This window comes from Diabrotica virgifera, chromosome 9 (assembly GCF_917563875.1).
Source record: "Diabrotica virgifera virgifera chromosome 9, PGI_DIABVI_V3a".
Lineage (NCBI taxonomy): Eukaryota > Metazoa > Arthropoda > Insecta > Coleoptera > Chrysomelidae > Diabrotica > Diabrotica virgifera.
Window position 1 is genome coordinate 63935246 of NC_065451.1, and position 17329 is coordinate 63952574.

Here is a 17329-nt window from a genome sequence, read left to right on the forward strand (position 1 = left end):
TGACTGCACATTTAGCATACTTTGCTCCCCTACTAACTGGTCATGCTAATTGGACCAGCTATAACCAAGGAGGATACCAATTTAAGACTTTCTATACCTGTGGAGGGGAGATTGAGCGTTGCGATAAGGTAAGATAAACTAAAAATATTTATTTATTTATTTATTTAAATTATTTTGTATATTGTTGTAGATTGTTTGAGACTAGGGATCGACAAGACAAGAATTCTTGTCTTGACAACGTCTTGTCTTGAGAAAAAATCAGAAATTTTAAAAAATCTTGTCTTGACGTTTTCTTGTCATCTTATATCTTGTCTTGACGCAAGAAATATCCAGATCTTGAAATTTCTTGATTACCAGGTCCAGTGATTCCCCGGCGATCTTTTTATTGCGTTGCGTGCTAACACAGCCTTGACTGCCACTGGGGGAGTCCTTGATCTGCATTTGTTTCCTGACGAACTCAAAATTGATGTGTAATTGCACGCTTAAAATAAGCATTTTGTATGTTTCGAACATATTCAAAACTTAGCTGTCCAGGATTTCATAAAAATTGTTGAACCAAATCGAAATAGTTTAGACATCAAAAAGGATTTTGTTTATTTGGAGGATGAGATTGAAGTAGAAAATGATATAAATGATACTACTTTAGATTTCAACTCTCCTGTAAGTAAAATTAAATACCTTGTTAAAAAAAATCAAAAACTCAGGGCAAATGCAACTTAACAGTGCTTGCGAGGCCATAAATTGTAAGATGACTATGCCAAAATTAGATGTGCCTACAAGATGACATTCAACTTTCGAGATGCTAACATGGGGTTTAAGTGTAAATGTTTTAATTAATGATATTGCGACAACAAGAAAAATCTAAATATGTAATTGCAAAATGTTAGATACAGAATGGTTCTGGTCAGTAAATTTTGTCAGTACATACCGGGTGGTGAATTGGAAAACGGGCCATAGGAAACTCAATGTAAAATTCTAAACTGTTGAATTCCTGCTTCCCTAATTATTTTACATCAAAAGTCATGAGAAATTATTTGTAGAGGATTGAAATCTGTATTAAAAACAAAAGTTAAAATTGTTCTACGACTTAAACAGAGTCCAAAATTTTGAAAAATAGAATACATTTGCCATACCTAAGTAAGTGCGTAAAAGTAAGGCCACACGTTACTATTTCTGACAGTACGCAAACTATTGACTGAATAAAACATCTTTATTATTACTACTTTCTCCTCAACTGAGGACATCTTTTCGACTTTATTGTTTTTTAAACAATAAAAACGATAAAATAAAAAACTGAAAGTTCAAAATATTGTTAATATAATAATTTCATTGTGACCGAAGGCAACCTTATACACATTCTTATACTGTGTGTGGCCTAAATTTGGCAAATACTTTGATAACATTTATTATATTTTACAAAATTTTGGAATGTGTTTAATTCGTAGAAAAATTTTAACAATTGTTTTCAGTAAAGATTTCAATCCTCTACACATAGTTTCTCATGTCTTTTGATGTAGAATAATTAGGGAAGCAGGAATTCAACAGTTTAGAATTTTACATTGAGTTTTCTATGGTCCGTTTTCCAATTCATCACCCTGTATATATCTGAGAAGCTTTAAAACACTTTCTTCAATTCTCGAAGGAGAAAATATTGCACACTCCCATTGGTGGTAATTGGAGTAAATTTACTTTTAGACAAACTGGAAATATGGTGTCATGAACTTAATAATAAAATTGATAGAGACGCTACCGATGAGCAATTAATTTACTGCATTCAAGCTGCGAGAGATAAAATACTGAAACACTATATTAAAACTAATTGGATATACTGTGTAGTTCTTATTTTGAATCCTCGGCATAAAGTAGAGGCTTTTTCCTCCTCATCTTGGGAAAAGCTTCTATAATCAGAGACAGTACAAAAATTTTAAGAAATATTTAAAGCTAACTACTTTAATAAATCCCAGAATGATTTACAGAATCCAATACCAGAGCCAGTACTTAGTCTGAAAAGGGAAGATAACGAATTTAATCTAGATATTACTTACTTACCTAGTTAAGAAAGCTGATAATGATAACTTAAAATCTTGGAAGTATGAAATTGAAAAATAGTTAAATGAGCCTAGGTCATAAGAAAATATACTTGATTGGTGGAGAAGACATGAAAATATCTACTCGTCATTATCGAAAATAGCCAAGGATTTTCTCGGAACGTCAGCAACATCTGTACATGCGGAAAGGCTATTTTCAAGAGCAACTTTAATAATAACAAAGCCAAGAAATCGGCTACGCGTTGACTCCATAAGAAGTGTTATCTGCCTTAATTCATGGCTTATCAATTCCGATTTAAAAATATGCTAAATTTGTTATTCAAAATAAAATCTAGTTTTTATTATTAGTCAAGATATTTCAAGATTTCTTGTCTTGTCTTGAAATCTAAAATTACTTTTTGTCTTGATCTTGTCTTGATTTCATGACATGATCAAGACAAGATCTTGAAACTTTCAAGAAGTTGGCGACCCCTATTTGAGACTCATCTGAAGGGTATTCATTTGGATAATACGACTGGGATACGTCGCTGGAGTTTCCGGGTGACGGATTATTTCGAATACCCTTGATTTTCGGCAGCGAATTGGAGGATGGTGTAGACCTGAATGTAGAAGTCTGAAAGTGTTGCTGTGGTGGCATGTTGTTGGTCCCTCGATGATTAGGAACAGAGGACAGCGGTTGTTGAACTTCATTGTACATGAAAATTGGTTGAGAAGACTGGCCACACCTAGCTAGCCTTATCTCTTTAAACACACTCAGTATGCCTATTTTAGCATCAAGTTTTTCATCTGGCGTTAAATTTTGCAGTGAAGGGACTAGAGACAAAGCAAAGTTTACATCTTCATCGGGACCATTAGATTCATTTAATGCTTTTACTAAAGCATCATCCACGTTCGTAGTCTTCGATGCATTAAGCCTCTTCTGCTTACGAATAGGGGTGGTGGAATTAGATGGTCCAGCTTGATCATCATCCTCATCATTTTCTTGAAAATTATTGTCCTCTTCTTCCAGGTTACCCTCGGTATTTCGATTTTCCATATATGGAAGTAGAAACAATAATTGTTCAAAGTACATGTATTTACGTCTCTTGGTCGCAGCTTGTCTCGACTTGGTATTCTTTTGTATGGTCAATTCTCGGCGAAAGCAAGTTCTTAAATTAGACCATTTTTTTTGCACTTCGCGACCTGAAAATAAGAAAATATAATCATAAGAGGTCATAACCATACATTAAAAAAGGAGTCTTTTAAAACGACTGTAAGGCAAAACTTTTTAGTGAAGGGGAAAGGCGCAAAATGTCACCTGTCAAAATGTTCAATGTGTTTTAAATGCACATACAGTCGGAAAAATGAAAGAATACCCTTGAACGATCACATCAATCATTTATTTTGTATTTGCTGTCTTTTTCTATAAATAACAAACGTTTGTTATAGAAAAAGGCAGCAAATACAAAATAAGTGATTGATATGATCGTTCATGGGTACTCTTTCATTTTTCCGACTGTATTCATTTTTTTTTCAATAGAAAACTAATAAGTATTTTTGAAAAATTTAAAGGCAGAATGAAAGATTACATTATTACTGACGGCCGAAAGTCCCTGAAATCTTCTATAATGTTTATTTTTTAAAGTTACAGTGGTGAAAATAAATGAAAAAATTTAGTGTGATTTTTAATTGCAAAATATTTCATTAAAAAAAACTTTTTATTTATTCTAAGGGACTGTCGGCCCTTGGGAATAACGTAATCTTTCATTCTGCGTTTAAATTTTTCAAAAATACTTAGTAGTTTTCTCAGGATTCGAAAAAAAATTAACACATTTACAACACATTAAAAATTTTTACATTTTGCGCCTTTCCACTTAATCGAATATTTTTGACAAATGGAACAGTTTATGTAATGACATACTAGAAGCTACTAGTTAAAATAGTTTCAAAAACAAGTTTTATGAAAACTAACTGGATATTGTTATGGTATAATGTTTGCAATTTTTTTTATAAAAATAGTTATAAAATGTAAGGATATATTTTGTTTTCTCTTCATGAGAATAAATTTTTTAATCATATGTATACTTTCTACTTTTTGAATCTTTTTTAATTTGCTATTCTTGTAAGAACTTTTTCTAAAAACCAATTCTTTTGGATATTTATTTTAATTTTGTTTTGTTACAGTTTGTTTCATGGTATATTATTTACTTTAGGACCTACAAATAAACTGCTCGTCAAAAGTTAGGTATGTATATAGAAAATATTGCTCATTTTCATAGTTCATTTTTTCGTGAATAAATTAACAGAGTCCGCAATTTTTTTTATTATTTTAGATTTTTTTTTAGTATTTACACAGTTGTGCAAAGTTTGTCTCAAACTTCCTTTTTGAACTTATACCGGGTGGACGAAATCAAATTTTTTGTCTAATGTTAAATTTAAGACAACCTGTAGGAAGGAGGAGGTACAAATGTGAGTATACATCAAAATCGTATTGTAGTGTTATGTTTTGTGAACATTTTGTTTCTTAAATGTCGCTGATATCTTTAGAAACAAAGCAAATAGACGGTTTTGTAATTTAGCATGTGTTTTAACCGAAACAAAAGTTTGAGACAGTGGCAAATAACTCTTATAGTTATAGGTGTCAATAAGAACTGTTTAGATTATGTGCCTTTCTGTTTTTAAAGTTTTGTTAACTGTTGTTTTTTTTTTGTTAATTTAGTTTTGTTTCAGTTAAAACACATGTTAAAGAGTAATATTTATACCACCTATTTTCTTTATTCCTAAAGATATCAGGGGCATTCAAAAAACATAATATCCACAAAACATACGACTACAATACGCTTCCGATGTATACTAACATTTTGTTCCTGGTCCTCCCTACAGGGTATCACAAACTTAACATAAGAAAAACATTTCATTTATTTCCCCCGGTATAAGTACAAAAAAGAAGTTTGAGACAACCTGTGCACAACTGTGTGAATACTAAAGAAAAATCTAAAATAATAAAAAATACGCGGAATCCTTTAATCTATTCACGAAACAATCAACTATGAAAATGAGCATAATTTTCTATATCCCTAACTTTTGACGAGCAGTTTATTTTTAAGTTTGGGCCACATAAGCTTTGCTTTGGCTCGGTATCATTTTATAATAACAATAATTATTGGTAATAATTTATAATAGAATTTATAATTTATTTCTTTACAGATATCTGGCTACCAGAGATAGTTTCAATACATTGTCTTTTGAGTATCTGGATGGGAGCTTCTACAATATGAGATATTACTAAAACTACATGTGAGCAAATATGGAATAGGCTTCAACCATTGTACATGTCAGCCAAGCAAGAAGGTGACTGGATTAAAGTAGCAGACGAATTCTATAGTCGCACAAATTTTCCCAACATCATTGGAGCAATAGATGGCAAACATATCCGGACTATACAGCCAAAACATTCCGGTTCATCATATTTTAACTACAAAAAGTTCTTTTCTTGCGTGTTAATGGCTTGGACAGACGCAGATTATAAATTTGTATACATTGACGTTGGTTCTTATGGAACAGCTAGTGATTCGGAAATATTTAAAACATCAGAAATGGGTAAAAGGCTTTCCGAAAACCGATTAAATATTCCCTCCGGAAAGCAATTGCCTAATGATGACGACGAAGATGTTATTCTATTCTCTGTCGTAGGGGATGCAGCGTTTGGACTTGGGAATCATATATTACGTCCTTATGCAAAACGAAATTTAAACTACACCAAACGAATTTTCAACTATAGACATACAAGAGCTCGACGAATGGTTTAGTGCCGGCGCAAATTGAACCTAAGCGAGCACAACCTGGCACCGGCGGGACGGGTGACCAGTGTAGTTATTTTTCTAGCGCACCGCATATTGTTCACAACAAAACCCAACCGTTGGCTGTCTCTGCAACGAATAGAGGGACGGGCAAAATCAGTGCGGACGTGTAACGGTTACTTTTGATACCGGGTCTCAGTGATAGATACTGAGTACAAAATACTGATTACAAAATACTGATGTATCTGTATCTGATGTGTTTCATAGATTATAACAAGGCCTTTGATAAAGTGCGGCATGATCATCTAATCAGACTCCTGGCAGAAAAGAATTTAGATAAACGAGATATCCGACTAATAGCAAATATGTACTATAATCAGAAAGCAGTAGTGAGAGTAGAGAATAATACCACTGAAGAAATTGAAATAAAGCGAGGTGTGAGACAAGGGTGTATACTGTCACCAACCCTGTTTAATCTCTATTTCGAAGACGTAATGAATAGAACACTCTCTGAGCAATCCATAGGTATTAAAATAAATGGTGTTAGATTAAACAATCTGAGATTTGCCGACGACACCGTTCTGATAGAAACACTTGAAGAGCTACAGACATTGATGAATAAGATAGCAGCGACTGCAGCGAAGAATATGGACTATCTTTGAACATAAAGAAAACTAAATTTATGGTAATATCGAAATCAACACGAAATGTCCAAAATTTATATTTACACAATGAAATTATCGATCGAGTTAGCAAATACAAATATTTAGGCACTTTTATAAATGAAGACAACGATAGCTCAGCAGAAATCAAAATAAGAATAGAAAAAGCCAGATCCATATTCACTAAAATGAAGAGAGTGTTCTGTGGAAGATTTGAGCCTTGAAATGAAACTTCGCCTGATGAGATGTTACGTACTTTCTGTGCTGTTCTACGGAATGGAGTCAAGGACGCTGAAAAAGATTGATACCTAAAAATTAGAGGCATTTGAACTGTGGATGTATCGCAGAATCTTGAGAATATCATGGACGGAGAGAGTCACAAACGTCGAGGTCTTGAGAAGAATGAATAAAGAAAAGGAAGCTTTGAGGTGATGTTTAAGAAAAATTCTAATCCTAAAATCCTAATAACTAGGACTGTGGACAATAGATTTCTACTTCCTCTTGTAATTTGCATCTCATTTGTACCTTTTAAAACTTTAAATGCCTACGTTTTCTCAACAATTAACAAATTTGCTTTTATGTACGTCAGTGTCCCGAAAGGTGCGAACTTTGCTAAAAACTAATTATTTTATCAGCCGATGCCGATACTATTATTATAAACAACACTGATTGTGATTTGATTGTCGTTGCAAAAACTGCTTACCTATTACATATATTTATATCTCGTGTACATATTTTGTTTTTAAGCATGAACAAGCCCGGTATGATGACACATTTTATTTGAGGATATGCGATATTCACAGATGTGCTTAACTGTTTTTAGTAATGAATCATTTTTAATGATAATGTTGTGTAGATTTAAGAAATTAATGATATTTACAAAATTTTTATACCTACAGAAAAGGGATTACGCCATCATTTGTGACATTGTATTTCTAGGCCTGGATCCCGCGTACCAACAAAAAGTTGATTAATAGCAAGCTGAAAATTTGTTAATAGCTTAACGGTGTCTCGTCAGACAAACTTTGATGTACGGGAACACTGAAACAGGGGAAGTTTTAATTGTGGAACAGGTTAAAAATTTGGAACGTCATACTACGAAAACGTCCCATGTATTTTGTCGGACAGAACTTCAAATTGATTTGTTACCCTTTCATTAAACTCTCATGCAAAAATCAGACTGGTAATTCCGAACGAGTTCTATTAGCTTCTCTACGTCCATCTCGAAACCAAAACCACATCTGAGAATTGAGTCACGCGTCCCACGACACCAGAAAACTGTGTTTCGATGACAAACGTTCGCATGTGTAGACCTGGCACTGTATTCACTGATATAGGATGCGCAGAACTCTCTACGCACCCCGCCGGTACCAGGTTGTGTTCGCTTAGGATCAATTTGCGCCGGCACTTAGAGTACTTTTGGGATTCTCGCTATAATTCAGTCATTTTGTACTCTACGAGCCCCCTAGTGGGAAAGTTTTGGGGTAGTTCTAATTTCTTTCATTATATATGGATTTTGGGCTGCTGAATTCGAATATGAGGTTTGCGGACAAAATTTCGTCATGGAACATTGAGTAAATCGCGAAAAAAGCCAAAAATTTCAGCTTTTTCTCGCTTTTTTGCTAAAATCTCGAAAACTGTTAACTTTTAGTAAATTATTTGTTAACAAAAATTAAAGTACTTAAAATTCTCTACAGATATCACTACTTCCTTTGTTTTAAACCCACTTTTTACATTACAAAACTTTATTTTTTATTAGAATGCTGTCATTTGATAAATTTCTCCTAGTTTTCTGCACAAATAATTAAAAAGAAAAAAAAGGTCGAAATTGTACTAATTAAGTATTACAAAAGGTTGGACAAAATCTTTTATGGCACATGTCCTGGCTCAGGGTCTAATTGCTCCATAGTCAAGGTGCAGGGGTCGTTCTCCTGGAAAATAAAAGAGGTAGTGAGATACTGACTTGTGATCATTTATATCAAGGAGATATTAATGATTACGAAATAACTTGTGAGATTCTACATACCTCTGTCTCTTTCTACAGTCTCTTCTACGTCTATATCAGAGCTATTTTCCGAGGGCTCAACGTTGTCACAGAGTCCTTTGCATTATATGTAAATTGGGAAACAATGGAGGTCAGCTTTCGTGCATCCACAATTGCGTTGGCAGCCCTTTTTACATTTTCAAGAAATATACCGTAGCAGTGAGTTTGGTGCAGTGTCCAAAGTGGTTGGCACTGGCACGAGAATACTAGTAGTTTTTTTTCCAACCACACTCACTTGAATCTTTTTGTTGCTCGTCAGGTGTGGTTTGATATAAAGATAACCATTGCTGCACCTGATAGTAAACTCGTAAGTGAATGTTCTCATGTAGCAGATTCGGTAGAGAGTAATGAGGCAATGTTTGTCTTATTTTTGTATGATGAAGATACGTATTGTCTGTATATAAAATCGTTCAGACTGGCCTTCTTTTTTCTTCCATATAGAGCCATGAGAAACATGTTTCCTGTTGTGGTAACCTCATCCTGATGTGCATTAGGGTCTTTAAAAGCCTCAATGGTTGGTTTCAATTCTGCGTTTTTCTGCAGGACTTTGAGAAATATCAGTTTCCCCTGATTTAACAATGCAGAAGTAGTATCACAACCACTCATCGCATGTAAGAATAAGATATGGTCCCTTAGGATTTTTTCATCGGCCAGATGAGGGTTGAAGAAGCTTTGCGAAACCTTTCCTTTTCCTGGTTTCAGAAAAAATACATTTTTGTGTTAGGACTACACAAGCCTATCAAAATGACCAGAAGGTCGATATCTCTCTCCCCCACCACTGTCACATGTTCTTTTGATGGTGCCATCAGAGAACAACGACCACAGGTGGTGCCATCTCAAGAGCTGTTGTGATAATTAGGATATCAGCATCCTCCACAGGATGGAGGATGTAAATTTATCATATGACAGCATTCTAATAAAAAATAAAGTTTTGAAATGTAAAAAGTGGATTTAGAAGACCGTGAAAAATTGGCAATTTTCAACTTGCGCTGTAGACCGAAACGTTCGTCAGAAAAAAGTAAATAGTGATATTTGTAGAGAATTTTAAGCACTTTAATTTCTGTTAACAGACCATTTACTAAAAGTTAATAGTTTTCGAGATTCAAGCAAAAAAAGAATGTGTGTGTACTTTGTACGCACGTAAGAAGTTATACTTTTATTATATGATTTCTTAAAAATAAATATACTTTAAACAGTTTGTTTTAAATTTTTTTAAACACCAAACTAATTTTGTGCTTACCGCTTTCAAAAAAATAAAAAAAAGTATAGGATTGCTCCGAACTCGATACCTCTCGATCTCTGGCCGAATGCTATACCAAATACGCTACGAGGACTGTGCCTGTATCGGTTCGGACGTACCTAATGACAATTCACGGTAACAAACAGACAAGGTGAAGTATAATAAATATACAATAAAATGTTTTAATAATACTCATCTTACTCCTGAGGAAGACAAATCCAAAGACACAAAAATTATAATAAATATATTTACTAAAAACACTAATATATTCTTTTCACACCTTCTCTTGCACTGATATATTTATACATAACTTGAAAGATTCAGCAATTAAACGCCATACTGTCTGTGTGTGCACGCGCGCAGTATTATGAAATTTTACTCTTAATCGCGCCTAAAGAAGTATAACTTCAAAAACGGGAAAAAGCAGAAATGTTTCACTTTTTTCGCGATTTACTCAATGTTCCGTCCCGAAATTTTGTCCGCAAACCTCATATTCGGATTCAGCAGCCCAAAATACATAATGAAAGAAATCAGAACTACCCCAAAACTTTCCTAGTAAAAACAATTTTATTGAATCACTAATAAATGGCGTATTTTTCACCGGCCAATTGATGTCAATATCGATTTTTGTGTCCGAATTATTAAAGCTTGCTATATCCTGCATAATTATGTAAGAATCAAAGATAAAAACGTCAGGAAAAAAGTTTGAGGATAAAGAGACTTGGTGGTGGTCAAATGAAGTACAAAGAAAAATAAAAGAGAAGGGAAAATTATAAAAAAAGTGGCAAGAGACCAGATCCGACACAGATCTTCAAAACTATATGGTCGCCAAAAAGGAAGCGAAAGTAGCAGTAGCAAAAGCTAAAGCAGAAGCGTATTCAAACCTATACGATCAACTTGATACCAGGGAAGGCGAAGCAAAGATATATAAAATAGCCAAACAGAGAGCAAAGAAAGCAAGAGATTTTAGTAAGATTAGAGATGTATCCGAGATGAAAATAATAAAATACTAATTCACGGAAAGGATGTCAAAAAGAGATGGAGAAAGTATTTTGACAGTTTATTAAATGAAGAATTTGACATACAGCCTGTGGAGTTAACGGAGACAGTAACAGTAATGATTACCAGAATAACAAACGGGGAAGTGGCTCAAGCGCTTCAAAAAATAAAGAAAGGAAAAGCAGTCGGACCAGATGATATTCCTGGGGAAGTATGGATAGCATTGGGAGAGCCAGGGATAAGTTGGCTAGCAGGTCTATTTAATAGAATTATGGAAGTTGGACAAATGCCAGACGAATGGAGAAGCAGTATATTAGTACCTATCTACAAAAACAAGGGAGACATACAACTGTACAAACTACAGGGCTATACACCTACTTAGCCACACCATGGAAATATAGGAGAGAGTAATTGATAAACGGATACGTGAAGAAACCGAAATATCCGATAATCAATTTGGCTTTATGCAGGGCAGATCAACAACAGATGCAATTTTCATTGTAAGGCAACTGATGGAAAAATACAGGAATAAAGAGACCAACGCTCAAATGGTATTCATTGATCTTGAGAAAGCATATGATAGAGTTCCTCGAGAGATTCTGTGGTGGGCACTCAATAAGAAATGAGTCCCTGGCGAATCTGTAAATATTGTGACAGATATGTATGAGGGAGTAACGACTAGTGTTAGGACAGGTGTGGGAGAGACTGATAAATTCCAGGTGAAAGTAGGATTGCACCAAGGCTCGGTGCTTAGTCCTTATTTATTCTCATTAGTTTTGGACCAGATAACAGCGAAACTACAGGGTAGCATTCCATGGTGCCTAATGTATGCTGATGATGTAGTGTTAATAGGAAATAGTGAAAGAGACTTAGAACAAAAACTGGAACAGTGGAGACAAGCTCTAGAGGAAAAAGGTTTAAAACTTAGTAGGACAAAAACAGAGTATTCGGAATGTTCATTTAAAGATGGAGTTACTACAAATAAAATGGTATCTTTGGATGGTGAATGAACGAATGCATGTGGCGGAAATGAGAATGCTTAGATGGATGAGTGGAGTGACAAAGAAGGATAAAATTAGAAATAAGTATATTAGGGGAAGTCTAGGTGTGGCACCAATTGATGCCAAAATGAGAGAGCATAGGTTAAGATGGATTGGTCATGTTCAACGTCGAGACGTTAATCACCCAATACGAAGAATAGCTGAAGTGCAGATTCCTGGAAGGAGTAGGAGAGGAAGACCAAAGAAGACCTGGGGGGAGACGATAAGGCAGGACATGTTGGTAAAGGGGATTAACATTGATATGACCCAAGATAGAATTGTGTGGAGAAATGCAATTAGGGAAGCCGACCCCGCATAGGGATAAGGCAAAGAGAATGATGATGATGATGAATCAAAGATGGAATAAATTTCGTAGAAACTCTCTACAGTTGTACCATGAATAACTTAACTATAAATGAAGACAACCGGGGAAAAATAATATGAATAATGTGCGACAGTACATGTCATATTTTATTTGTCCTGGAGGTGCAATTCCGTGTCAATATAACAAAGTGTGACAATGTAATAACAAGTGTAATAATATAGAAATGTAATAGGTAATACATGTATAATCAGTACGACGTAAATAAAATAAAAATTAAAATCAATAGTTACATACCTTTTTTTGTTTTGTCCGCGACACTAAGCTCATTCCAATCGGCGAACACTGCTTCACAAACTTCCTCCCAAAGTTTTTTCCTCATATTCGAGTCGGAGTACTCTTTTAAACTTTTTTTATATAGCGCAGGTCTTTGCTCCACTTCGTTTATTAATTGCACAACGCAGTTTTCTAGAATCAACGATTGTGAATTAACGACGTTCTACACCTTCGTTCCGGGGTATGCCTCTCAGAGGAAAGAGGGGGAAACTTATATGCAAGCGAAAGTTGGTAACAATGCATTTATAGCAGAATACTCAAATCATATGTTTCAGTATTGAATACTTTATAAAAATAAATTATAATAAATTACGGAATAAATTACGGAATTAATTATAATAAATAAATTAAAAATAAATGGTACGGTAAACAATCCTCATTTTTTAATATGTTATTCCTTACAAAAAAACCTTTCATTTAAGCACAAATAATTAAAAATCGTAAATTTGGGTCAAAAGTTATTAACTTTTTAAGAATTCCCATAAGAGCCCATGTTAAAACTTAACTTTGACCCTTAATAGTAATTAAACGGCACGGTAAAACAATTTTTAAAAAATCAAATCTTAGTTTTTTGAAGTAAACTATAACATACTAAAATTTCATGCAAATCCTTAATCCTTTGCCGAAGGTGTAGAACGTCGTTAAACGCCATTTTCTCTAAAAAATATCCAAAAATATTCGCACAGCACCAGTATTTTACACCAAAGCTGGGAGCAAACTGAACTAATGATACCTACTAACTAAATGGCTGAATCTAATATTTTCAACTAAACTTACATGCATAGAAATCGGCCCACTTAAAAATTTGGTCATTTTTGATGCCTAATATTTTCTAAATCTGTTATCCGATTTAAGTGATTTTTTGAACATGTTAGAGCCTGACTCTTTAACAATACCACCGTAATAATATTGTTGCTAAACAGGTAAATTTTCATTGTATACCGAGTATACCAATCAAACTGTGTTTTTTTTCTCAAAGTTCGCATCACCCTGTGCAATATTCTAGCATTTATAAAATACTGAAATTAAAACTCAACTATAGCCTCAAGCTTTCTTAACATTCTGTTTGTTTATTCACATGTACTTTAACAACCAGACATGTTCTTCATCAATACACGGTGTTTCTAAATAAGTGCAACAAACTTTAAGGGGTAATTCTGCTGGACAAACTAATGACCGTTTGCATCATAAACGTATGTCCGCAAATGTTTCGTTTACGGGATACGGGATGTTGAATTTTTTTCTTACAAACTGACGATTTATTTATTACTTTAAAACCAGTTGAGATATGCGAATGAACTTTGGTGAGTTCTAAGAGATAGTTATTGCGGATTTTTTGACATAAAATTAAGAATTTTGTATTCACCATTAGCGTGCATACGGGTAATATGATCAGTCATATTACACGTATGCGCGCTAATGGTGAATATTAAATTCTTAATTGTATGTCAAAAAATGTGCAATAACTACGTCTTAAAACCCACCAAATTTCCGTATCCCGTAAACGAAACATTTGCGGACATACGTTTATGATGCAAACGGTCATTAGTTTTTCCAGCAGAATAGGGAACTTACATACATTTTTAAATATTAAAATAATATTAAAAAACACAAGGTAACATGATCTTAAAACGCTTGCATGCGAAAAAAAACAAATATTTTTAACCCGTACGCTAATTACGACGTTTTGAAAATGCTATAAAATTCAAATATCTTAGGAGGCTCTTGAACGTCCTTCTATTCGTCTGACGTCAGAGGCCACGGTCAACCGGGCTAGCTAGCAATCTGAAACAACGCGATTAGGTATTACGGGTATATTACATGTTAATCGTATTTAAATGGAAATTACCAGCTATTATTTGTATTCTTGCATAGTTCTACAATCAGTTTATTTACTTTAAAGTGAAATTTATAAATCTTTAGAAATTACTAATGTGTTTGTAACGTATAAGTACTATTACTCACGAGGGGTTTTCAAAAGAAAGCGATTAAGTCGAAATGCTAAGGGTAAGTTTAATTCAACTGAACTAAAATTTTTGTAAAAGGCAAAATCTGAGATGATCTTGTATCGAAATCTGAAGCTTTATATGTGTAGTATATGTGGTCCAAATTATGTGCTTCTACCATTAAATGCACAATAATTCTTATAATATTTGCACGAGTCTGCGGCACATAAATACATATGAAGATACGTTATGCATTTATTAAATGGTAATTAAAATAACTAAAATGTTCAAAATATATCCTAAAAAATATTTTTACGCTCTTTTCAATGACGGCATTAACATTTTGAAAAATTAATATACAGGGTGTTTCATTAATAATTGTCCATATAGTAACTGGAGAAACCTTAGCACAAATTACGAAGATTTAACCTAAAACACTTAAATAAAATGTGGTTCCCTACTGAGTTACAGGGTGTTTTATTTAAAAATTTAAAAACTATTTTTGCTCAGCATTTTAAAACTATTCAACGTATCCTTTTCATACTTGGCAGGAAGTATAGGTACTGTACAAGCTACTAAATTATGTTAAACAAACGTTTCTGGTTATTACCAGAGGCGTACGACTGGGGAAAGTGAATGGTTGACCCTTTCCAAATTCTACGCCACTGACGAAATTGCTATTTTTGTTTAATTTTTGGATTTCCCAATACTTTCTATGAAAATAATATACTGTTTATTCGTAACGATAAAGTCATTAGTTTTCGAGATCTTTGAAGTTAAAAATGAAACGACACTTGACAATGAAACGTCTCTAGTAGTCGCACTTTTTGCCAAGTATGAAAAGGATACGTTGAACAGTTTTAAAATACTGAGCAAAAATAGTTTTTAAATTTTTAGATAAAACACCCTGTAACTCAGTAAAGAACCACATTTTATTTAAGTGTTTTAGGGTAAATCATCGTATTTTGTGTTAAGGTTTCTCCAGTTACTATATGGACAATTATTAATGAAACACCCTGTATGCAAGATGAAAGAATTAAAAAAAACAACATATTTTTACATAAAAACCAGGAAAAACACAACTTTTGGTAAACCGATTCTTCCGGTTCAAAACCTCCATCTTATACATCAAAACAAGAACCTATATACCAAATTTGGTTGAAATCTGACGTTTATAGAATTATTTTATGACGAATAATCTTTGTTTTACTGTTGCTTCACATTTTGCAACGGCTGAATTTCTTAATCGGCATAAGATCATGCAATCTAGTTTATTGGCTTCTTGTGAAGAATACCACTCGATGAATTATTGCATATGCGATGCAGCTTCTCTAGAGCATTTACGCAAATCTTTGTCAGTTACAATAGGTTCATCAACATAGCTACAGTCAAATTACAAGTCTGTGTCAGCTTCTGAATCTGTTTGGTCCGCCTTTGTTGCCATTTCAACGATTTCTTTATCTGTCAGCAATGGATAGCCGTTTGTGTCCTCATCACAAATCAAATTAACTTTCTTTTTATTTTTTTACATTAAAAATTTTGCTTATGTAGTCAATGAAACTTCTGTATGTACCCTGACAGTTAACAGAGGTGACAGTTAATGGATAGACGGATAATCGAGGTTCCACTATACAAAATTTGGTTGAAATCGGACGTCTCGTTCAAAAGATATCGTGCTATTAGTCACATATGTATAGTCGCCATTTTGAATGCCCGCCATTTTTGTAAAAGGCAAAATCTGAGATGAACTCGTATCTAAACTTGAACCTTTATATGTGTAGTATGTGGTCCAAATTATATGCTTCTATCTTTAAATGCACAATTGTTTCACACATCGGCTGCACTAAAAGGGGTCTGGAAAAAATATATAAATATTTAATTTACAGAAACAATCATAAAGCAGAAGTAATCCAATTCCTAGAGGAGAACAAAATAGACATCCTCTTTGTATCAGAAACAAAGAATTACACAGAAAGAAGCGTAATTAAAATACCTCAATACTCAGTCTACCACACTAGTCACCCAGATGCAACAGCCCATGGAGGAACCGCAATAATTATAAAGCACAATATACAACATCATCAAATGCAGGAACATAAAACAAATAATATACAAGCAACAATACTTAATATAAATGCCAAGTCTTGGGACTTCGAAATTGCTGCAATATAGTTTTCAAGAAAAATTTTCAATATTTTATGATAATTTCTTATATTATTATAATACTACTTTCTTAAAACGTAGAGTAACTACCAAACCAAAACAAAAAACGTGGTTTGCACCTCATATTAAGGGTTTGCATGATCAATTGTGTCGGAAGAATAGATTAAGAAAACAACTCAATAACCCACATTATTCGGAACGATACAAGAAATTTAAACAAGAATATCAAAAAATTGTTAAAAAACATAGAAAGGAACAATATGATAATCAATTTAGAAATAGCAATAATGTAATGAAGGAAAGTTGGAAAATAATTAATAAAAATAGAGGTAAAAACTGTCAATCGATATCTTTTAGTAACAACGGTGACTAACAAAATTATCATAAAGCTGATCAAATCAACAATTATTTTATAAATGCTGTAAAAAATAATGAACTATCAGTTGTTAACCGTACTTTACAAATTGACCAATTCAATTCAAGTTTCTTTTTATCACCAACCACTGAAAAAGAAATTGTGTTAAAAACTGCTTCTAAAACAGCTGCAGGGGTTGACGAAATTGATGGAAAAGCTTTGAAACATGTTGCCACTTATATAGCTCTACCACTATCTTATCTCATAAATGAATAATTTACATGCGGTATATTTCCAGATATAAAGGAATCGAAAGGAATCCCTATTTTTTAAAATAAAGGATCTGCAACGGATATTGCAAACTATAGGCTGATTTGTGTGTCAAGTCAGTTCTC

The 17329-nt window shown here is 33.6% G+C and overlaps 1 protein-coding gene across 1 annotated transcript in view; it reads right to left on the reverse strand.

Annotated features, from left to right (window-relative positions):
* Positions 1 to 147: 147 nt before the first annotated feature.
* LOC126892716 (uncharacterized) overlaps positions 148 to 17329 on the reverse strand; it is a 34774-nt gene continuing 17592 nt past the window's right edge. Inside the window, exons 2-3 of the mRNA XM_050662354.1 lie at positions 12432 to 12602; positions 148 to 3230 (exon numbers count right to left, since the gene is read on the reverse strand). Of these exons, the coding sequence (XP_050518311.1) occupies positions 2440 to 3230; positions 12432 to 12602 (962 nt within the window). The 3' untranslated portion in view covers positions 148 to 2439. The remainder of the gene's footprint in view (positions 3231 to 12431; positions 12603 to 17329) is intronic.